Genomic DNA, 22,519 nt, shown 5'->3' with positions numbered 1-22,519 from the left:
GTGTGTTGTGTGTGATGTGTGTGTTGGGTGTGATTTGCGTGTCTGGGTGTGATATGTGTGACATGGTGTGATACAAGGTGTGTGCTGGGGTGTGCTGTGCATGTCTGGGTGTGATGTGTGTGGCATGAGGTGTGATGTGTGTGTCTGGGTGTGCTGCACGCTGTACTCCATGGGTGGGGGTCTAGGCACTCAGGGGTTGTGCCAAGGAGGTGAGGCCGCCCCACACACTGATCTCAGCTCATGATGCCACCTGCACCCTTTGCTGTACCAGGCCCCGCTTCTCCCCGGCCCCTTGCACTGGGCCCAGGCCACCCCGACCCCGCAAGGACCCCGCCCGCCCCGCCACACTCCGCCCTGCCAACCCCACTCCCTGGGCCGCCGAGCACCCTGCCCCACCCTGCGCCCGTGCGTGCCCCACCCCTCTGCTGGCGGTGAGCTCCTTGGGGCAGGCGGTGCCTGAGGCCTGCATGGTTTGGGGCCTGGGTGCCACCCTGCCAGGAGGCCTGCAACAGCGCCCTGGCCATGGGGGCAGAGCAGGCTCTGGGGCTAGCTGGGCCTGCATTGTGTGTGTGTGTGTGTGTGTCTGTGTGTGTGTGTGTGTGTGTACACCCCTGGGCTGTGTGTGTCTGTGTGTGTATATACCCCCAGGCTGTGTGTGTGTGTCTGTGTGTGTGTGTGTGTGTGTGTGTGTATACACACCCCTGGGCTGTGTGTGTGTTTGTGTGTCTGTGTGTGTGTGTGTGTACCCCCAGGCTGTCTCTGTCTGTCTGTGTGTGTGTGTCTGTGTGTGTGTGTACACCCCTGGGCTGTGTGTGTGTTTGTGTGTCTGTGTGTGTGTGTACACCCCTGGGCTGTGTGTGTCTGTGTGTGTGTACCCCCAGGCTGTCTCTGTCTGTGTGTGTGTGTGTGTGTACACCCCTGGGCTGTGTGTGTCTGTGTGTGTGTACCCCCAGGCTGTCTCTGTCTGTCTGTGTGTGTGTGTCTGTGTGTGTGTGTACACCCCTGGGCTGTGTGTGTGTTTGTGTGTCTGTGTGTGTGTGTACACCCCTGGGCTGTGTGTGTCTGTGTGTGTGTACCCCCAGGCTGTCTCTGTCTGTGTGTGTGTGTGTGTGTACACCCCTGGGCTGTGTGTGTCTGTGTGTGTGTACCCCCAGGCTGTCTCTGTCTGTCTGTGTGTGTGTGTCTGTGTGTGTGTGTACACCCCTGGGCTGTCTGTGTGTGTGTGTCTGTGTGTGTGTGTGTGTGTGTACACCCCTGGGCTCTGTATGTGTGTGTATACACACCCCCAGGCTGTCTCTGTGTGTGTGTGTGTGTGTGTGTGTGTGTACACCCCTGGGCTGTCTGTGTGTGTGTGTGTGTGTGTGTGTACACCCCTGGGCTGTGTGTGTGTTTGTGTGTCTGTGTGTGTGTGTGTGTACACCCCTGGGCTGTCTCTGTGTGTGTGTGTGTGTGTGTGTACACCCCTGGGCTGTGTGTGTGTTTGTGTGTCTGTGTGTGTGTGTGTGTACCCCCCTGGGCTGTCTCTGTCTGTCTGTGTGTGTGTGTCTGTGTGTGTGTGTACACCCCTGGGCTGTGTGTGTCTGTGTGTGTGTGTGTGTGTACACCCCTGGGCTGTCTGTGTGTGTGTGTCTGTGTGTGTGTGTGTGTGTACACCCCTGGGCTCTGTATGTGTGTGTATACACACCCCCAGGCTGTCTCTGTGTGTGTGTGTGTGTGTGTGTGTATACACACCCCTGGGCTGTCTGTGTGTGTGTGTCTGTGTGTGTGTATATACCCCCAGGCTGTCTCTGTGTGTCTGTGTGTGTGTGTGTGTACACCCCTGGGCTGTGTGTGTGTGTCTGTGTGTGTGTGTACACCCCTGGGCTCTGTATGTGTGTGTGTATATACCCCCAGGCTGTGTGTGTGTGTCTGTGTGTGTGTGTGTGTACCTCCAGGCTCTGTGTGTGTGTGTGTGTGTGTGTGTGTGTGTGTACACCCCTGGGCTCTGTATGTGTGTGTCTGTGTGTGTGTATACACACCCCCAGGCTGTCTCTGTGTGTGTGTGTGTGTGTGTGTGTGTGTGTGTGTATACACACCCCTGGGCTGTCTGTGTGTGTGTGTCTGTGTGTGTGTATATACCCCCAGGCTGTCTCTGTGTGTGTGTGTGTGTACACCCCTGGGCTGTCTCTGTGTGTCTGTGTGTGTGTGTATACACACCCCCAGGCTGTCTCTGTGTGTGTGTGTGTGTGTGTGTGTATACACACCCCCTCTCCCCCGGCTGCTCCTGTCTGTCCCGCTCCCCGGCGGGGCCGCACCGCTGTCACCATATGGCGCGGCTCCCCCCGCGCGCTGCGGAAGGACCCAGCCGCCCCCAATGGCCCGTGTGAACGGCCCCGTCTATCCGAGCCTCCGAGCCCCGGGGGCGGGGGAGCGGGGCCGCGGCCCGGCTGAGTGCCGGCAGCTTTTAACCCCTTCACCGCCAGACCGCGGGGCGCAGCTCGGGCCCCAGCGGCTCCGCTCCCCCTCTCCCCGCCGATGGGACCGGGGGGAGGCCGGAGCCAGCCACGCCCGGGGCGGTGGCTCTGTCCCTGGCGTCCGCGGCGGCCGTTCTCCGGCCCGCACGGTCCCGGGTGGGGTCCCGGTCTCCCAACCGGGCCCGGCGGGGGCTGCCACGCGGGGCCCCAGCCCCGCTCCCCGGGTGCTCAAGATCAAACGTCACCAGCGGCCCCTGCAGCCGTGCGCCCCCGGGGGCTGTGGCCGGACGGCATCCCGGCGACCGCGGGGCCGGGCACGTCTCTCCGGGTGTCTGTCTGTCCCTCAGCTCCTGCCGCGCCGGGCGCTGAACCCCGCTGCGCCCCACCGGGCTGGGGGCTTCCCGGCCCCTGCCAGGCACTGGGGGCTCCCTGCGCTGTAGACCTGAGAGCCCAGCCCCGCCTCGGCCTGCAACCCCCAGGCCGGACACGAGTCCACTCCGTGGAGGCCAGGTGCGGCCCAGTGTCCGAGTCTCCCCGGCTAGAGCAGCCGGCGCGGAAGGAGCGGGGCCCGGGCTCCAGGGCCAGACCCGCCGGGCCTCAGATCTGCAGGCACGAGCACCGGGACCGACAGCCGCGCCCGCGCTGCCTGCCCGGCCCCTGCCTGGGCCAACAACCGCTAGCGCCGGTCCCGGGACCCGTCCCGCTGGCCTCGGCTCCGCTCTGCGGGAGGGCGCTTCTCCGCCAGCCCTCCGGACACCGCTGGGGCCTGCCTCCCCGACCCCGCAGCCCGGGGGCTGCCCAGCACCCTGCCCGGGAGGGTCCTGTCCCCGGCCCAGCGGCTGCTGCGTCCAGACTGGAGGCACCAGAGAGAAAACCCGGGAGCTCCCTGCTGCGGCTTCGCCTTTATCCCGCCAGGCCCGGCCCGGCCTGAAAAACCCGGGCTCACCAAAGAACGGAGCCGTGTCCAGCCCGGAACGGAGAAAGGGAACGAGACACCGAGACAGACGGACAGACAGACAGAGATCGATAGAGAGATAGATACAGGGGGTGGCTGGGGATAGATAAAAAGAAAAGGAGGACTTGTGGCCCCTTAGAGACGAACCAATTTATTTGAGCATGAGCTTCCGTGAGCTACAGCTCACTAGACAGACAGGCAGGTAGGTAGGTAGATAAAGGGGGTGGCTGGGGATAGAAGGTAGCTCGGAGATGTGTACGGGACATGACAGACCGATGGGACCGACGGGTGTCTATGGGGATGGATCGATGTGTATCGGACTGCTAGAGAGATCATTAACATTTATCTGTGCTTCTGCGCGTGTAGGGAATAGCAGTGATTGTGTCTGTCTGTCTGGGTCTTTGTGTGTCTGTCTGGGTCTGTCTGAGTCTCTGTGTGTGTCTGTCTGGGTCTGGGTCTGTCTGTGTGTGTGTCTGTCTGGGTCTGTGTGTCTGGGTCTGTGTGTGTCTGTCTGTCTGTCTGGGTCTGTCTGTCTGGGTCTGTGTGTGTCTGTGTGTGTCTGTCTGTCTGGGTCTGTGTGTGTGTGTGTGTGTCTGTCTGTCTGTGTCTGTCTGTCTGGGTCTGTGTGTGTCTGTCTGTGTCTGTCTGTCTGTCTGGGTCTGTCTGTCTGTCTGTCTGGGTCTGTGTGTGTGTCTCCGTGCGCGCTGGGCAGACGCAGGAGTGCGCAGCAAACACAACCCGTCTAGGGAATAGGGGAGATCGCGGTGTCTGTAGCAGTGTGTGGGGGGGTGCGGGGCAGCCGTGCAGCCGGAGGGGGTCTGGCTGGGGGTCAGTGCACTGAGACGCGGGCGGGGGTCGATGGCGGGTTCCCTGGGTCGCTGGGTGCAGGATGATCCTTGCTCAGCGGGTTTGCTCCAGCCCCGCGGAGAGACCCTGCACGCGGGGGCGGGGACGGGGGCGGGGGGGCTGTCTCCCAGTGCCGCTCTGAACCCAGCATCGCAGCTGGGCCCGGGCTGGCCGGGGCGCGGGGCACTCTCCCTGTCCGCCCCGGGGGCCGAGAAGGGCGCTCACCTGTCCCGGGCGCGCTCTGTGTGTGTCCCGGCCCCAGACAGCCTGGCCGCGGGTCCCCGGCTGCCGGCCCAGCTGGCGCAGCGCAGGGGGGTTTACAAGTGCGCTGGATCATAAAGCTATTTGTAAGCGGGTTTATAGCCGGGCCGCTCACTGAAACCCAAAACCAGCGCAGAGCCCCGGGCCCGGAGCCCTAATCACTGCCAGACGCGGCGGCCCCTGCGCTTTTATGGGGCATTTAGAGCAAGGGAGCTAATAAATTTCTGGGACGGCAGAAGCCCCGCAGGGGGGACGGGGAAGCCGGGGTGAAGGGCCGCAGGAGGGAGCCGAGCACCCGGCTGCAGTGGGGAGGGGAGGCGCGGCCCAGACGCGCCGCACATGGCCCGGGCCCGCCGGCCGCAGGAACTTTGAAAAGCTCTTTACGATAGTCCAGGAAAAGCCTTTTATCGCTCGCCTTTTATCGCTCGCCTTTTATATGGCTGGGGCCGGGTCTGCCTTGCATTAGCGAGCGGGCTGGAGAGGCCGGGGCGCCGGGGGAGGCTGGGCCCGGGCCTGGGGCTCGGCAGGCTGCAGCCGCGGCTCCCACCCGAGGGCTGGAAGGGGCAGGCGGCGAGCAGGGACGGCTCGGTCGCTCATGGGGTCCACACGACCCAAGTCCCACTCGCGACAGCCGCAGGGCAGCTACGGGCAGAGCCCGGGCCGCCCCGGGTCGCCCCCGGGCCCGGGTCAGACGCGCCACCACCGGGGAGGCTGACAAGGACCCGGAGCCCCGGCACTAACCCGCCAACAGCCGGGAGCCCCGCGTGCAGCTAACCCCGGCGGAGGCCGAGCCAGGGCCCCGCCGGAGCGAGGCGGAGAGCGGCTGCCAGGAGCCTCCGGACAAAGCCGCTGCGGCGAAGGGGCGAGCGCCTGAGCCCAAACGGCCCCGATCCCGCCCCTGGACGCTAGGGTCCGCGGGGCGCCTGGCCCAGCCCGGCTCCGCTCGCCGATTTGTCGGTAACGGCCCGAGAACAGCAGTGGCCACCAGCCAGGGTCGGCCCGGCCCGCCCCGCCCGCGCTGGCTCCCAGGACAGGGACGGTCGCCCCCGCAAGAGCCTCCTTGACCCCGAGGCCAGCAGCGCAGCCGGGCGCGCTGGGAACCGCTGCCCGCAGAGCTCCGGGGGCCCGAGCACAGCTCCCATCCCGCCGCCGGAGCCGGCCCGGAGTGCTCAGGCGCTGGGCGTGTGCAGAGCGAGGCCCGGGGCAGCGGGTCCCCGGGGGCCCGGAAAGCGAGGCCTCCCACAAGCCGCCAGACCGAGCTCCCGGCACCTAGTGGGGCTCAGCCGGACAGAGCCGAAGGGCCTGGGCCAGGCCGCTTTGCGGCTCCCTAACCCCAGCCGCGCCGTGAGCTCTGGCCGGCGGTACCGCCGTGGAGGGGGGGCCGTGAGCTCTGCGGGGATCCCAGGTCAAGAGGCCGCGGGTTCGGGCTCCCGACCAACTGGGCCGCTTGTGTCTGCAAAGGGCTTCTTGGGCCTGGTCCTCGGGACCGCCCCCCTCCCCGCAGGGCCTGAGCCTCGGGGACCCCCCCGCAGCGGGGCCTGAGCCTCGGGGACCCCCCCGCAGCGGGGCCTTGTAAGGGGGGTCCCCCTCCCACTCCCAAACTTTGCTAACACTCCAGCTGAGGCTCCTCCTACCCCGGTGCCCAATTAGTGACTCTGGCCCTGTCCCTTTAAGGCTCCAGCGCCGGGCCAGCCAGGGGGAAGCTTTGGCGAGAACTGATCTCTCCGAATCAGCAGTGACTCGTTAGCGGGGAGCTGGGGGGAGCCCCGGAGCTGGGAGCCCGGCGCGCCGGGCCCCGCGCCGCCCTCGCTCCTAGGCCCGCGCCGGGGGGACTCGGGGAAGTGTGAGAGTTGGCAGCAGCTGGAGTGGGGCGGAGGCTGGGAGCCCAGGAGCGGAGTCTCCTAGGGGGGACCCGGCCCCATGGCCCGGGGGGGCTGTTGAGCCCCTGCCCGGCGGAGGACGCGGAGCCAGGAGCCCGGGGGCTGGCGGGCGCACCCCTCTTTTGGGGCCATGACCTCCGCCAAGGAAGGGAAGGCGGCGGGCCCCCTCTTGTATCCCTCCGGCCAGGAGAGGCGGAGGAGCCCGCTGGACCAGCTGCCGCCCCCGGCCAACTCCAACAAGCCGCTGACCCCGTTCAGCATCGAGGACATCCTGAGCAAGCCGTCGGTGCGGAAAGCGCCCTGCGCCCCCTCGCCTCGGCTGCTGGACAAAGCGGCCGACTCCGGAGCGCCCCGGAACGGCGTGCCTGCCCCGTCCTCCCCGCTCTGCGCCCTGGAGGAGCTGGCCAGCAAAACTTTCCAGGGGCTGGAGGTGAACGTGCTGCAGGCTGCGGAAGGTACCGGGGCGCGGCCGGGGCGGGACAGGGGCCCGGGGAAAGCAGGGCCAGGGCAGCCCCCCCTGGGCTCCTGGCCCTGCCCGCTCCCCAGCCGGGCCTTGCCGACCCTGGCTGCCAGGCGGGGAGCACCGCGGTGACCCGGCCGATCCCTGGGAGAAGGGAAGGGGAGGCGACCCCGAATCGCACCGGGCTCTTTCCGGGACCCTGGCGGCCCCGCGGCGCTCCAGCCCGGGGCCTGGGACACTTCGGTCCCGGAGAAAGCGAAAGCGCCCGGGGCAGGGGAGTTCCTGCAACGGCCGGTAAGGGTGAAACCGGGCCGGGCTGGGGCTGCAGCCAGAGCGGCCAGGGAACGAAATGCAGCCCTGGGGAAAGTCGAGCAGGGGAAAGTCGCAGGGACCGGGGCCTGCGCGCTTGGAGCGGGGAAGCTAGAGAGACGGGGCTGAGTTTTCGAGATCCTCAGCCGGGTGGTTCGTGTACCCCGGGGGTACGCAGGGGTCTGCCAGGGGGACAGCAACTCTCTAGAGATTTGCCTAGTTGTCCAACAGGGACAACAAAAGCACCAGCGAAGCCAGGACAACCGAACATTTCCTCCAGACAATGGCTTGCTTTTGCCGCTGTAGGCTGAAATGTAAGCGCCCTATTTCTAGTCCAACGGATTTATTTTGTAATTCCGTGGTAACAATGAGGAAGGCAGCCATTGTTCGGTGCCGGTGAGCAGGGACGCTTCTGTATCCTTAGCTCTGGCTTTGGGATTTGGGGTGCCCCAGACAGATCAGACTCCGGAGCGGCTCCGCGGCCGGGAAAGGGCGCGAGCCGCTGCCTTAGCTTGCGCCGGGGCTTGTCTGCGTGGAAGACTCCTTCCCCGCTTCCTAGACAGACCGACCCACGGACAACCAGACAGACCGACCCCGGCAGACGGATCCCAGCGATGTCCGTGCAGCTGCCGAGCGCTTCTCCGCGGGGCTGCACCCTCCCAACGCGAAGGAATGAGCGGCAGGTTCCCGTTTCGGTTTACACAGACGTCGTTACAATAACTGGACCGGTTAAATACATACTCCGCGTGTCGCTGGGACAAAGTTTTGTTCCGCAGCCCGCGTGAGAACACCGAGATTTACACTAACGCGCGCTGGAGTCCGCTCTCCCGGGCCGAGCGGTGCGAAACGCGGGCTCTGAATTTGCGGTCAGAGCCCCGCGTATTCCACCACGTTTTCGTTTTTCTGAGACTCACGCACACGTCTGTATTCCGAACAGAGCCCGGCGTAACTCGCCGCACGAGCAGCCAGGGATGCGCCGCCAAGGAGCTGCAGCAAATAGACTGCGGGACGCGAGAAATCCCGCGCTAACCCGCATCGTCTAGTTTATTTCGGACTTTCTACCTGGCACACCCAATCGACCCGGGTCCCGGGAAATGTGTGATTCGACTCAGCTCGCGGGGTGCGCTGAAACTACCCAATCCACTGGCAGACACCGGCCAAGGGGTGTCTAAAATCGTTTCTTCCGCAGGACCCCTTAAGCTCATACGAACCCGCTGAGTCCTGCTGTATTTTCCCGCTTGCGGGTTTACAGGCAGAGCGGGGTGTATTCACTGTATCGGAGCCAGCACATTACTGCCGAGAAATCCCCCTGCGCGCCCCTCCGAAAGTTCAGGAAGAGACTCGAACGTGCCCGACCTTTTCAGACAATCCGGTCCCCGCACACCGGTCTCCGGTCTCCCCAGCGGGTCTGTTTCGTACCCGCTGGAGCGCGGTGTCGGGACAGACGCCTTGCTAGCCGACAGAAAGACCCAATATTCGGTCTTCTGCACAAACGCGTCTCAGATCGTCAGCCGGGGCCCGTTACTCTGTCGGGCGCCCGGGGACGGTCCGGGGCAGAAGCCACCGCAGCGGTCTCCTCGGGGAGATTTTACTTCCCAAGTAAACGCGCCCGGATTTCTAAAACGGAAGAAAGAGGAGGAAACGTGCGGGCTGTTTTAAACCGGCCTGGGTCTCTAAGCCAGGGGATTTTCGTTTCAGAGTCGGCGAATACACGCACGGATTGTAACCAGCGCAGCGACCGCGGTGTGTTAGAGCGAGATTGGCCGCCGGCCCCTGTCCCCGCAACCCCCAGCCCCGGCTCGCTCCCCGCATTGCACCCGCGCCCTGCCTGGGTCCGGGCTACAGGGCTGCGGCGCCTGGACATGAATCCGCGCGGAGAAGAGAGTTTCGCCGAGGCCGGGAGCGTCTGTGTCAGTCTGGGCCGGGCCGGGAGATTTCGGGTCACTCCAGTGTCTTCGCCTAGTTTGTCTCCAGTTGTCCGCGGCCCCTCGCCGCTGGCCCGGCCTCAGCCCGAAGGACAATCCGCGGGCTGCCCGCAGGGCCAGATCCGCCGCTGCTGCGAGCTGCCCCAGCCCCGGTGAAGTCCAGGGAGCGGGACAAGTCACAGCAGCCGGCTCTGCCCCTGGCAGCGGGTGCGGGGCACAGCCCCCAGCGCTACGGAACGGGGCCGCTCCCCGGGGCCGCGGGGTTCATGGACAGGCCTCGGGGCTGCAGGGGGAGAAGGGCAGACGCGCTGGGTCCGCCGCAAACGGGCAGAGGGAGGCCGTGGGTGCGAGACCCCAGCGCCGGCGGGGCCCTGCCCCAGTTCTCCCTCCCGCCCCGCTGCCCCCATCTCAGCTGCTTTCCCGGGCCCCGGATTTCTTTGTTCCCCACAGAGCGGGGGAGGGGGTTTCTTCTCCCCCCCCCCAGCCGAAATGAGCCCGGGCTGCGAGGTGCCGTATCTGGGGCCGAGGGCCCAGAGCAGCGTGTGGGGGGCTCGCAGGCCGCGCCACAGGGAGCCGGAGCCGCGTCCCCATGGCCGCGGGGCGCCGAGGAAAAGGCCCCGGCTGGGGGCGGGTGCAGGGAAGGTGCCCCCGGCCAGCAGCCGCCCTGACCGCCTCTCCCTCTCCCCTCGCAGGTCGCGACCCGCTGGGCGCCTTCGGGCCGCGGCCGGCCTCCAAGAAGCGGCGCAAGTCGCGCACGGCCTTCACCAGCCACCAGCTCCACGAGCTGGAGCGGCGCTTCCTCTACCAGAAGTACCTGGCGCCGGCCGACCGCGACCACCTGGCGCAGCAGCTGGGGCTGAGCAACGCGCAGGTGATCACCTGGTTCCAGAACCGCCGCGCCAAGCTCAAGCGGGACCTGGAGGAGATGAAGGCCGACGTGGAGTCGCTCAAGAAGCTGCCGCCGGCCGCCCTGGAGAGCCTGGCGGGCATGGCCGAGCTCGGCGAGCCCCCGGGCCCCGAGCCCTGCTCTGAGGAGGAGATCGAGGTGGACGACTAGGGGCAGGGGCCGAGCGCCCGGGGCCCGCGGCGGGGACCCTCCAGGCAGCCGGTTTGGGGGGCCGGGCCGGGCCCCCTGCCTGCGCCCCTCTGTACTGAGAGCCTAGGACTTACCAAATACACCTCACTGAGGGGGGAGCCCCCTGTGCCTACCCCCCCCAGGGCGCGGGAACCCTTCCCCCCGCCTGCCCCCTCCTTCCCCCGCCTACCCCCACCCCTTCCCCCCTCGGGGAACGGTACCCTTCGTCCCACCTGCCCCCCGCTTCCCCGCAGGGCTTCCCCCCCTCTGGGCCCGGGATATCCTTCCCCGCTCCTTCCCCCCACCTCTTCCCCCCTTCTGGCGGGTACCCTCCCCCCCGCCTGCCCCCTCCTTCCCTCGCCTACCCCACCGGGGCCGGGATACCCTTCCCCCGCCTACCCCCTCCTTCCCTCGCCTACCCCACCGGGGCCGGGATACCCTTCCCCCGCCTACCCCCACCTCTTTCCCAGCTCAGGGCCCGGGGTATCCTTCCCCACCCCCACCCCTTCCTCCTTCTCCAGGGGCCTGGTACTTTTCTACCACCCCCGCCAACCCCCTCTTTCCCCCGCCCCCAGGCGCGGGTACCCTTCCTCCTGCCTTCCCCTCCTCTTGCCCCCTCCCCCGGGGCGCGGGATACCCTTCCCCGACCCCATCCGTCCCTACCGTACCCTAGCCACACCCCCCCCTGCGTGCCCACCCCCGGGAACGAGTACCCCTGCCTACCTCTCCTTCTCTTCCCCCCCCCAGGCGTGGGGTACCCACCCACACCAAACCGCCTTTCCTACCTACCCCCTTCTCCTCACCCCCGCGCAAGGGTACACCCCACCTACTCCCTCCTCCTCCCCACCCCGCCTTGCCTCCTCCCCGGGCGGGGGGTACCCACCTCCCCAGACCTGCCCTGGCCCCCGCCCCCTCCAGTCGCCCTCGCGGGGGAATTGGTGCAATTTTATTTTATTTTATTTTATTTTATTTTATTTTATTTTATAGTGTCGTCTGATCCCGTCGGGTGTGTCCCTATCTCTGGGCTGCTCCCTGCCGCGGGCTGGGGGGGGGGGCTGGCCTGGGGGGAGCGGCTCAGTGAGAACGGGGGGCTCTGGGAGTCGGTGAAAGGAACCAGGGGGGCGCCCGGCCCCCCTCCGTGGTCCGCAGTTCCGGCCCCTGCTCCTGGCTCTCCCCCCGGGGAGGGTGAGTGGGCCTGGGCCCGCCCCCCCTTTTGGGTGTATATAGTTTGAATAAATGGAGACACCTTATTCACAGCCGGCTGCGGGCCTTATTGCTGCCGGGCGAGAGGCACTTTCGGACCGGGGTGACCGTGCGGAGCGGGGGCGGCCCCCCATGGCCGGGTCGGACCCTCCCCCGCGGCGTCGGGCCGCGGCCTCCTCTCCAGGCGTGTCGGCTCCCTCAGCGGTTCGATTAGGAGCCGGCCAGGCTCCATATGGTTTGCGAGTCCCCGCAGCCCCGCCAGGCGGGTGATTAATCCGGGGGGGCGCAGCTGCCCACCCCCCAGCATCTGCGGCCGGCCCCGGGCCTGCGGGGGTATCTGTGGACCCACCACGGGCTCCCCCCGCCTTTCTCCAGCCGCGGCCCATGGGTAGTACTTCGCAGAGGCTGTTGGGGGGGGCGCAGGCAGCGGGGGTGTCAAGGCCCTTTGTTCGCCCCTCGCGGCAGGGGGAGCGGGGGGCCTCGGCCAAGCTTCGCGGGCCCCCCCCCGGGAGGGGATCAGAGCGCCCTGGGGCGGCTCCCCCGGAGATCAGAGGCTCCCCACCGAGATCAGAGCCCTTCCTCCCCATATCAGAGCCCCCCCAGACCAGAGCACCCTGGGGCCGCCCCCCCCCGGAGATCAGGGCGCTCAGCCTCCCCCCATGTCACTTGACCATGGGCCCCTGCCTAGGAGGGAAGGATCCCCCTCCCCCTCCGATTCCTGTTGCTCCGCCCCCCCCGCCCCCGCCCTGACGTGACCGTCCCTTTCCTATTGTTTCTCTTTCTGGCTGTCATGGCTCCAGCCCCTTTGTTCTCTCTGGCTCTGTTGCTGGGCTCCGCTAACCGAGCTCCTTCTCTGCTCCCCTGGCCCAGGAGAGCCCCCCCCCGACCCCCGCCGCTTGGTGGCCAGGCCATGGGGCAGGCGGTGCTGGCAGGGCCATGTCTGGGCTCTCATGGCTGGGTGGGTGACCAATGGCCCGTGGGACTCACACGTGGCCAGCGGGATGGGGGCGCGCCAGGGAGCCCCAACCCACTGGCCTCAGCCAGCCCCGGCTCGGAGCGGGGGGGCGAACTGGACAGAGGACAACAGGCCTCAGGCTGGCCCCAGCCGCCAGGAGTCACCCCAGGCTCCGCGGGCAGCCCGGGGGAAACTGAGGCTGCTGCTGAGTGAACTGAGTGACCTCAAAGCAGAGCAGCGTGGCAGGAGCTGGCATCTGGGCCGGCCACTGGCCGCAGGACAAGGCCCCAGGAGGCCCTGGGCTTGGGGGGCTCTAGCTCCCCCTTCCTGCTCTGTTCCCTCCCCGTCCCCCTTCTGGGGGCTTCTCCAGGCAGGGAGTCCTCTTTCCTCCACAGGAAGCGCAGCTCTTCCCAACACACTAGCGTGTGTGTGAGCGTGCGGGTGTGTGTGAGCGTGCGGGTCAGTGTGTGCGTCAGTGCCTGTGTGTGTCAGTGTCTGTCAGTGTGTGTGCTGGAGTGTGTGTCTCAGTGTGTGTGTGTCTCAGTGTGTGTGTCAGTGTGTCTGGGTGTGTAAGTGAACGTGAGTGTGTCAGAGTTCATGTGTGTTACTGAATGTGATTGTGTCAGAGTGTGTGTCAGTGCCTGTGTGTCTGGGTGTGTCAGTGAGTCTGGGTGTGTCAAAGTGCATGTGTGACAGTCTGTGTGTGTCAAGGCATGTGTGTATCTCTGTGTGTGTTTCAATGTGTGTCACTGAGTGTGATTGTGTCAGAGGGCATGTGTCAGTGTGTGTGCGCGTCTGTGTGTGTCTCTGTCAGACTGCATGTGTGTCCAGGTGTGTGTCAGTGTATGTGTGTGTGTGTGTGTGTCACAGTGTGCACGTGTGCATGTCAGTGTGTCTGTGTCAATGTGTGTGTCAGTGAGTGTATGTGTCCGAGTGCGTGTGTGTCCGTGTGAGTGGCGGTGTATTAGTGTGTGTGCCTCGGTGTCTGTGTCAGTGAATGTGCATCAGAGTGCATGTGTGTGGCTGTGTGTGAGTGTGTCCGTGTGTGTGTCCGTGTGCGTGTGGCTGTGTGTGAGTGTGTCCATGTGTGTGTGGCTGTGTGTGAGTGTGTCCGAGTGCGTTTGTGTCCGTGTGTGTGTGGCTGTGTGTGAGTGTGTCCGTGTGCGTGTGGCTGTGTGTGAGTGTGTCCGAGTGCATGTGTGTCCGTGTGTGTGTGGCTGTGTGTGAGTGTGTCCGTGTGTGTGTCCGTGTGTGTGTGGCTGTGTGTGAGTGTGTCCGTGTGTGTCCCTGTGTGTCCGTGTGTGTCCCTGGACCTGCAGCAGACGCTCCTGTGGCCCTCTGCGTGCCACGGGTGGAAGGCGGGGCGGGGAGCCGGTTTCTGGGCGACGCGTTAGGGTAACCGCATTACTGCAGCATGGGGGGCAGAGGGCCACGTTCCAGCCTCGCGTGATGGATTAAATCTGGCACCGTTTCTATCTTGTCATGCCAAAAAAGTGATTTCAATTGAATTGGGAGCCCGGAGCCCTTATGCAATACACATGTGCGCTCCAGCAGGCCCCTCCCACGCACTGCGGCCACTGGGGTGCCCCCTCCCTCAGCTGCTCTGCCCCGGCAGGGGCCTGGGGACACCCGGCGGGCTGGCTGGCAGTGATCACGCCAAGCCCTGCACAGGTCCCTGAGGACGCCCATGCGACCCCTCCTCGAGCAGGCTGGCTAAGGGAGGGGTGCCGGAGAGGCCAGTAACCCACGGGGGACTTGGCTGGCGATGTGACCCCAGGGCTGCTCAGGTCCATGGCGCTGGGCAGACCTCACCCTTCGGCTGGGCGCTGGGTACCCACCAAAGCGCAGGGCGCGGCCTGGCACCGTGTCCCCGCCCAGGCTGGAGGCTAGCAATGCCCCTTGCGGAATTCCCCAGGCGTGAGCGTTCAAACAGAGCCAAGCCTCTGCCAGGATTTGCTTGGTTTTAATTGAATTCTCCGCCCGCCTCCACTCCGCCTGAGCCCTGCAGTGGGAACAGCTGGGGGCTGAGCAATGAGATTTCGCTCTGAAAGTGCCTTTGACCAGCCGCTGCAGGGAATCGGGTTTAATGTGACAGGTGTGAGGCCTTGGAGAGCCAGGTGCCGTGCACGCGCCCGGGCCCTGCAACAAGCCAGCCTGGAACCGGCTTAGCCGCGGGCCCGGGCTAAATTCACCCCAACCGTAGGCCCCGTGCCAGGCCTCAGTGGGGCTGCACCAGTGTCCCGGAGGGCAGAGCCGGGAGGCAGTATGCCTGGCACAGGTGTCCTGCCTGGCAGACCCTAGCTACCAATTCTGCTGGTGACATGGGAGCTGGTCTAGCCCCGAGCCCCCGACCCCTTTAGTCCCCGTGGGGTGCAGAAACTCTCTCCTGCCTGCAGCCGCCCCCGTGGAACCACCCCACCGGGCCCCTCCTCAGCCCTTTGTCCTCTAGCTGCTCACACCCGGCCGGCTCCCATGGTGGGGGGACCATCCAGGGACAGTTGCCAGGTACCCAACGTCCAGGCCATTGTCTTCGTCCCCAGGCCCCAGCCAGGTGCAGTCACCCCTGGATCTCTGCGAAGCGAAACAACCCTTCCCCCCACCGGATAACCAGGCAGCGCCGGGGGGGTGCGGGGCCCAGAGCGGAAGTGACGAATGTGTCACTTCCTGGACGGAGCGCACTGGCCGATCACGCCAGCCCACAGGGCCCCCCAAAGCGTGGGGCCCAGTGCGGTCGCCCCGATTCACCCTTCCCCAGGAATGGCCCTGCCCAGGGCAGAAGAGTCAATGGGCCCGCTAGGAAGGTTTGCCTGACATTTGGGAGGCACTGCACCGGCCCTGCTGGACACGCTCTTCCTGCACGGCCAGGGCTTCCGCATGCTGGCCTGGCAGCCTTGGCCCCGCCGGCACCACCCCGCGCGCTGCGAGCCCCGCGGCCAGTGTCCCTGTGTCCCCACCCGTCGGCAGGGCCGGTGCCTGGACCACGGCGTAGCCAGGCCTTGGCTACCACAGAGAGCAGCAAGTTACAGCTGGGCTAGGGATGGCCAAACCCAGGGCCGGATTAATCTTTTGTGGGCCCCAGTACCTGGACCATGGCGCCACCCCCGCTTGGTCTCTTCCCCTCCACGCCCCACCCCAAGATCCCACCCCAGCGTGGCCTCTTCCCCCCAAGGTCCCATCTACCAGACTGGGGGCGGGGACTCAGGGCTTCTGCCCTGATGCAGGACAGTGGGTCTAGGGCAGGGGTGGGCAAACTACAGCCCACGGGCTGGATCCAGCCTCTCAGGGCTTTGGATCCAGCCCATGGGATTGCCACCCCCGTGGCCCCACGGGTCCCACGCTGCTCCAGGAAGCAGCCAGCACCAGGTCGCTACAGCCCAGGGGGCGGGGGGGACGGGACAGAGGGCTCAGTGCGCTGCCCTTGCCTGTGGGTACCTGCCCCGCAGCCCCCATTGGCCGGGAACAGGGAACCGTGGCCAATGGGAGCTTCAGGGGAGGTACCCACAGGCAAGGGCAGCGCGAGGGGCCCTCAGGCCCCCTCCCCCAGGGGCCGCAGGGACGTGGTGCCGGCTGCTTCCAGAGCAGAGCGGGGCCAGGGCCAGGGCCAGGGCCAGGGCCAGGCTGGAGCCTGCACCCCAAACCCCTCCTGTACCCTGCACCCCAACTCCCTGCCCTGAGCCCCCTGCCTGCACCCCAGTGCCCTGCTGCACCCCGCACCCCTCCTGCACCCCAGCTCTGTGCCCTGAGCCTCCTGCCACTCATCACACCCCTCCTGCACTGTGCACCCCCTCCTGCACCCCCCCTTCCCTGAGCCCCCTCGTACACCCTGCACTACTCCTCTGCCCCAACGCCTTGCCCTGAGTCCCTTCCTGTACACCGCACCCCCTCCCACACCCCAACTCCCTGCCCCAGCCCTACATTCATGGCCCTGCATGCAATTTCCCTACCCAGATGTGGCCCTCGGGCCAAAAAGTTTGCCCACCCCTGCTCTAGGAGCTTCTGCCAGAGACGACTGGTGCCCGCTGAGCGTGCAGGGGCACAATTTAAAGGTTCATCCCCCCCCACAATAGCTTGAGCACGGCCCCCCCCCCGGCACCCCCGCTTACCCTCAGCAGCCCCTCCCTGAATCTCCCAGCTTGGCGGCTCCAGCAGCTGATGCAGCGAGGGGGCCCGGCAGCACCATGTGACCGAGTGGGGTCAGCAAACCCTGGCAAAAAGAGGGGGAGGGAGGGCACCTGGCCCCCACATGCCTCCCCATGTGATACCTCTGGCTTCTGCCCAACAGGGAGTGCGGGCTCGGGGCATCAGCAGAAGCAGGGCTGAAGCCCCGAGACCCCCCTCCCTGCAGGGCTGAAGCCCCGAGAACCCCTCCCTGCAGGGCTGACGCCTTGAGACCCAGCAGGCGCGCCCTGGTTCCTGAACTTTTGTCGTATGCTGCTCGGAGGTCCAGTAAGTTTGGTCACCCCTGAGTCCAGCAGGGTCAGTCCAGACCCCCCTGACCAGTCCCAGTCCAGGAGCATCTCCCCTGCCTCCAGCAGCCCCCACGGAACCACCCCACCTGGCCACACCTAAGTCATTTGTCCTCCAGCTGCTCACACCTGGCCAGCCTCCTAAGGGGGCGGGGGGCATCCAGGGTTGTTAGTTGCCAGGTGCCAAATGTCCGGGCAATTGGGCTGGCCATTGTCTTCTGGGACTGTCCGTGGGCCTGGGGCCCAGCCAGCCAGGCACAGTCACACCTGGATCTCTGCACAGAGTAAACACCCTTTTCCTCCACATCTAGTAATTATGCAGTACTAGGGGAAACTGAGGCACACACAACATTCATTCAACATATTATGACTAAGTCCCACCCCTTCACAGAGCACCGGTGCGCTGGGGGACTGGTGAGTGGGTAAGGGCTGGCACTGCACGCACCCATCCCCGCCCTCCCGGTCTGGGGTGCAGGCTTGCGGGGGCAGAGCACAGTGGCTTCAGGCACCAGTGGGAGAAGCCCTGACGCTGCTCTAACTTCCTCCCAGGACCGGGAGGGTGGAAAGCGAGCCCTGCCCCCGCTGCCCAGTGCCTCACCAGCTACGATGATGGACCTGGATGTCTCGCTTCAAACCTTCCTAGTGCCCCTGGGTGTTGTGTCCCGACACACAGCACCACCCCCTGGGCGGCCCCACCCCCCAGTTGCAGTGACGCCCCTTAATCCTGGCCCACAGCCTCCGGCTGCTCCAGTGCCCAGGCTCCAGCCCTGCCTGTGGTTTGTAACGTGGGCAAACGGCCAACAGGCCCTTGAAGGTGAACGCTGCCCTCACGTCACTGGGGAGCTCAAGGGGAGGATTTTGCCCCAGCTCCCCAGCGGCTCCAGAATTAACCGCGCATGTCCCCCGCTGCTGGGAATGAGCCACAGGAGAGATGTCAGCGGCTGCCCCCGCGCTGGGGACCAAGCGCACAGCTGGACTCGTAGCCTCCCCCTGCCCCAGGCCTGGCCGTCCTGCCTGCCCAGCGGGCGAAATCCTCCCCAGGCCCAGGCTGCTTTCGGCCCCCTTCAGCCCCACAGTGACACCGAGGTGCACGGGCCCTGCCAGCCCCACCCCTGCCCTCCCCCAACCGCAGCGCGGCCGGCATCAGGGCTGGCGTGAGCAGTGCCAGCTCCATGGGCTCTGGGCCATGGCTCCACGGTGGAAGAGCGTCTGTGTTGTCAGCCGTAACCTGCCCTGGCCTGTCCCTGGCCAAGCCTTAGCCGTGGTTCTGGGCTGGGCTGGGGGGGCTGCACTCCGTGACCAACCACCCACAGCTCTCTGACCCCCATCCCAGCCTGGCTCACCAGCTGAGCTCCCTGCCCCCCCGAGATCCCTTCTCTGCCTGCTCGGGGTGGGGGGTCTCAGCCCTTGTGCACCCGGCAGGTCAGGCCGGGTAAGACCCCCCGGGGTGAGTCTCGCACAGTGCTGCCCTCTGCAGGCCCGAATGCTGTGACTGTGTGAGGCGGCTCGGCTGGTGGGGGGGAAGCGGGGTTGTGGCAGGGGGCTATGGTGCCGGGACCCCCAAAGGGCAAGCCCTTCCCCCGGCAGAGGCAGCCAGCTCTGGGGACCAGCACTGGCTTCAGCCTCTCCGTGTCCCTGAGAAGCCTGAGCCCAGGGTAGCTAAAAAGAGCCGAACGCCCGAGGGCGAGCCCGGGGGCAGCAGCTCCCGTCCCGTGCTCCAGTGGAAGTCTCCACATGAGGGCAAGCGTGCGTGCTGGAACCCCAGGTGTGTCGCAGGCCGGTGCCACGCTACGGAATGAGCCCCCAGGAACTAAGGGCCAGCCCCCCCCACCCGCTGCACAGAGCAGGGTGCCCATCTCAGAGCCCCCCCCCCCCTCGCTTCCAGACACGAGGGACCATCTCAGAGCCCCGCTTGGTTTCCCTGTCTCAGGGCTCCCCAGACACTTCAACACACACTCAGGCTGCGGAATGAGCCCATGACAGGGCATTAGTCACACGGGCACCCCAAGTCCAGGGGTTCGGGCTCCCCTGCCCACAGGGCCCCCAGGCTGTTCCTCATCTCACACGCCCTGCAGCCAGGAGGGCTCCCGGGCTCTCCCCGTATTCCCCCCACCCTGGGCTCACTGGAAGTACTGCAGCCTCCAGGGCTTCCTCCCAGGTCCCTGCCCCCTGTACAGCTCTCTGCGCCGGGGTGTCCCTCTCCCTGCTGCCAGGCTCTCCAGCAGGCCAGGAGCTCCGGACCCAGGTGCTACTCCCGCGCCAGCCTGGCCACGTCTCTCCAGTCAGGGCCTCTGCCTCAGGGCTCCGTCCACACAGGGCACGTGTGAGTCGCATCACTCCTGCAGGACGGGGGGGCAGCGCCCAGGGCCCCGGCAATGGGGGCCAGGGGGGCTAAACAACTGGATGGATCCATCCTATTGAGCGTGTTACAGCCACAAACTACAGCGGCAGCCCAGTGCGCAGGCTGCAAAGTCCAGCCTTCAGGTCAGGAAACAGCAGAATTAGGGGTGTCTGGGCACCCTTGAGTCAGCCCCTTATGCCCATGTGGGACCTGATCAGTCTCATTCTCCCACAGGCCCCTGCCTCATTCGGCCCACGGGGGCGGGGGGACGGGGGCACGCTCACTAGTCTGTGATCTCCCTGCTGGTCAGTGTGCGGCCCCAGCCTCATCTACGCCCACTGCCCCGCCCCGCTCTGAAGGCAGAGTTAGTGAGTCCCTCCTGGGCTTTCCTGGGGCGCACGTCACTGCAGAGTCTGGCTGTGGGGGTCAGGCCAGGCTGTTACCCCCCTTCACAGCTGGGCACTAAGGTACAGAGAGATTAAGGTCAAAAGTAGCCACTACGTCGGGGAACCCCACCTCTGACCCCTGGCCTTTCCAAGGGCTTGGCAGGAGCGAGCCCTTTGTCTGTTCAGCGCACAGCTGCGAGTGCTCAGCACGGCTGCAGATCCGACCTCGGGTCCCACGTCAGGCGCCCAGAAAACAAGCAGCGCCCCGGTAGCACCCACCCGGCCAGCGTCTGGGCTGGTGGCTGGGTGACGTCACGCAGGACTCTGGGGCAGGGGCGCAGAGAGACTCCGATTCGCTGGGCAGCATTGCAAACCTGTCCTCCCCAGCCAGCCCCTGCCCCCCGCCCCAGCCCCAGAGCGGCTCCATGGCCCAAACAACCTGAACGCTGGGGCTGGCCTGGGAGCCCCCCGCTGCCTCCCAAGCAGGCTGGCCGGCTGGTTCCCGAGAACACCTAGACACGCGCGGCCGGATCTGCTCCCACCGCGGATTGCTGGGAACCCGTGGGCCAGCCTATGCCCCACTCTGGTCCCACTGGTCTGTGCGGTTTACGGCGCCTCCCGGCACCTGCCCCTTGCGCAGCGAGAGGGAGACACTGGCCCAGTCCATGCCGAGGGCGTCAGGCTGCAGCCTCCTCCTGAACTTCTCACCGGGGTTCCCGGCTGCACTGCTGCCCCCTTGCAGCTGCAGACCTCTTCTGTGGCCCCCAAAGTCGCAGGACTCCCTCGTCCCTCCTCCTGGTGCCGGCCAAGTGGCCGCCCAGCAGTCCCAGGGGCAGGAGCTGGGCAGGGGATGCTCTGTGGCTGTGGGGCTCTTTCCGGCCCCTCGGATCTAGGCTCCTCCAGCAGCATCCGCTGGCTCCTCAGCAACTCTCGGGAGCAGCATGGTTAGTTCTGGGGGGTGGGGAGGTGATTGGGGGTGTGTTTGTAGGGGGTTGGTTGGTTCAGAGGGATATGGGCACGGTTGTGGGGTGTGTGGTTGGTTGTGGGTGTAATTGGTTGTGGGGGGTTGGTTGGTGGCAGGGGGCTGGCTCTGGGGGTGGTTATGGGGTATGGGGCTGGCTCTGGGTGTGGGGGGTTGATTGGTGGCGGGGGCTGGTTGCAGATATGGTGATGAGGTGTGGGGCTGGCTGTAGGTGTGGGGGGTTGGCTGGTGGCAGGGGGCTGGCTCTGGGGGTGGTGATGAGGTGTGGGGCTGGCTGTAGGTGTGGGGGGTTGGCTGGTGGCAGGGGGCTGGCTCTGGGGGTGGGGGGTTGATTGGTGGCGGGGGCTGGTTGCAGATATGGTGATGAGGTGTGGGGCTGGCTGTAGGTGTGGGGGAGCTGGTTGCAGGGGGCTGATTGTGGGGGTGGTTATGAGGTGTGTGGTTGGTTGTGGGGAGGTTGGTTATGGATGTTTGAAGTGTGGTTGGTTGGTTAGGGATATGATTGGTTGTGGGGGGTTGGCTGGTGGCAGGGGGCTGGTTGCGGATATGGTTATGGGGTGTGGGGTTGGTTGTGGGTGTGTTTTTTGTCCGATATCCAAAGCTCCTCCCAGTGCCCAGCCAGATGGGGTCACATTCCCAGCTTCCGTCCCCAGCCAAGCGAGCAAGAGGCTGCCTGGGTCAGGGAAGTGAGAGCTAAGCCCTAATCACAGGACTCCAGTAGCTGGGGCTTCCAGGGAAATACCTCCTGTGGCAAGACAGGTGCTGGAATCGCACGTCTGCAGCCAGACAGTTGTGTGTGTTCAGGCCAGGCTAAGTGTGGCCGTAGCTGTGTGTCGCTGTGTTATAGCTGTTTCTATTTGTCTCTGTAAAGTGTCATGTGTTAGCTTTGGGCTGTGCATTTGTGGCTCTAGTAAGTGGTTGTGTGTGGGTATAACTTTGTGACTTGTGTTTATACTTGTGTGTGTGTGTGATTGTGACTGTACACACGTGTGTGTTTATCATTTGGGTTTGTAGTTGTGGCCGTGTGTCGCTGAGTGTGTGTAGGTGCGTCCCTGGGCACCGGGACGGCTGTGAGGAGGCGGGTAGCTCCGTGGGGCTGCTCTTTCCCAGGGGCCTGCCGGCTATGGGAACTGGCACGGGGGAGCGTTGTTCCTGGCAGCTTTCCCAGCGCCTGGACCATCTATCAGTGAAATAACATCTGGGACTCGGGGCTCTGACTCCAGGCCCACGCTAGCCGGGAGACACTGCCCAGCCCTGCAGTCGCTTCCTCCCCACGGCTACAGCTCTGCGCATGGGAAGGGGCTGGCATTGCGGGGGTGGTGGGGAGAGGGAAGGGGGGCTCTGGAGAGCAGAGAGCCAGGCTCCAGGGGAGGAAGCTAGGGAGCTGAACAGACACGACCCCGCAGGGGAGAAGGCCCCACAATCCATCCAGCACTAAGCAGCCAGGAGCTTTCCAGCTAGGGACCCCCGAGCCTTCATGCGGGACTATTCTCCCCATTTCACCAGGGGGAGGGGGAAACTGAGGCTTCTGTTGGGGTGGAGACCTGCCCAAGGTCACCCAGTGACAGTGGCAGAGCTGGGAATAAAACCCAGGAGTCCCAGGCCCCAGACCACGCTGCCTCCTCTTGCACCCCTGCAGAGCACCGCCTCCACACCCAGGCCAGCGGCGTTCCCAGTGGGCGCAGAGCTGCAGAGGGAGGAAAGGCGCCCGTGCGGCCACGCGGCACCTTGTCCTCAGCACCAGGCCTGGAGCCAGCCGGCACCGCTGCGCTATCTACTGTCCCGCGCTGCCTCTCCCTGCCCAGATCCAAGGGGTGACCCCTGGCAAGGAGACAGGGAATTGCCCCCGGGGCGCTGGGGTGGGACCCCGTGGGAAGCAGGCGGGAGGGGCCTGCTGGGTGGGCGGATGGGGCCCGTCCAGCACTAAGAACTAGAAAGAGAAGGCGGGAGCAACACCAGCCTGGCGGAGGCGCTGAGATACCCCCAGCACCACAGAGGAAGGGCGACTCCTCCAGCTGCTTG

At 65.7% G+C, this 22,519-nt stretch overlaps 1 protein-coding gene across 1 annotated transcript; it reads left to right on the top strand.

The window, feature by feature from the left end:
* The first annotated feature begins 6,525 nt into the window (after nucleotides 1-6,525).
* LBX2 (ladybird homeobox 2) lies at nucleotides 6,526-10,146 on the top strand. The gene is made up of 2 exons (XM_073343215.1): nucleotides 6,526-6,850; nucleotides 9,782-10,146. Exons 1-2 carry the CDS (start codon nucleotides 6,526-6,528, stop codon nucleotides 10,144-10,146), a joined length of 690 nt encoding a protein of 229 aa, XP_073199316.1.
* The last annotated feature ends 12,373 nt before the right edge of the window (nucleotides 10,147-22,519 follow it).

This window comes from Lepidochelys kempii, chromosome 4 (genome assembly GCF_965140285.1).
Source record: "Lepidochelys kempii isolate rLepKem1 chromosome 4, rLepKem1.hap1, whole genome shotgun sequence".
Classification (NCBI taxonomy): Eukaryota; Metazoa; Chordata; order Testudines; family Cheloniidae; genus Lepidochelys; species Lepidochelys kempii.
The sequence above is the reverse complement of the archived record's forward strand: the minus strand, read 5'-3'. Positions and strand labels throughout refer to the sequence as shown.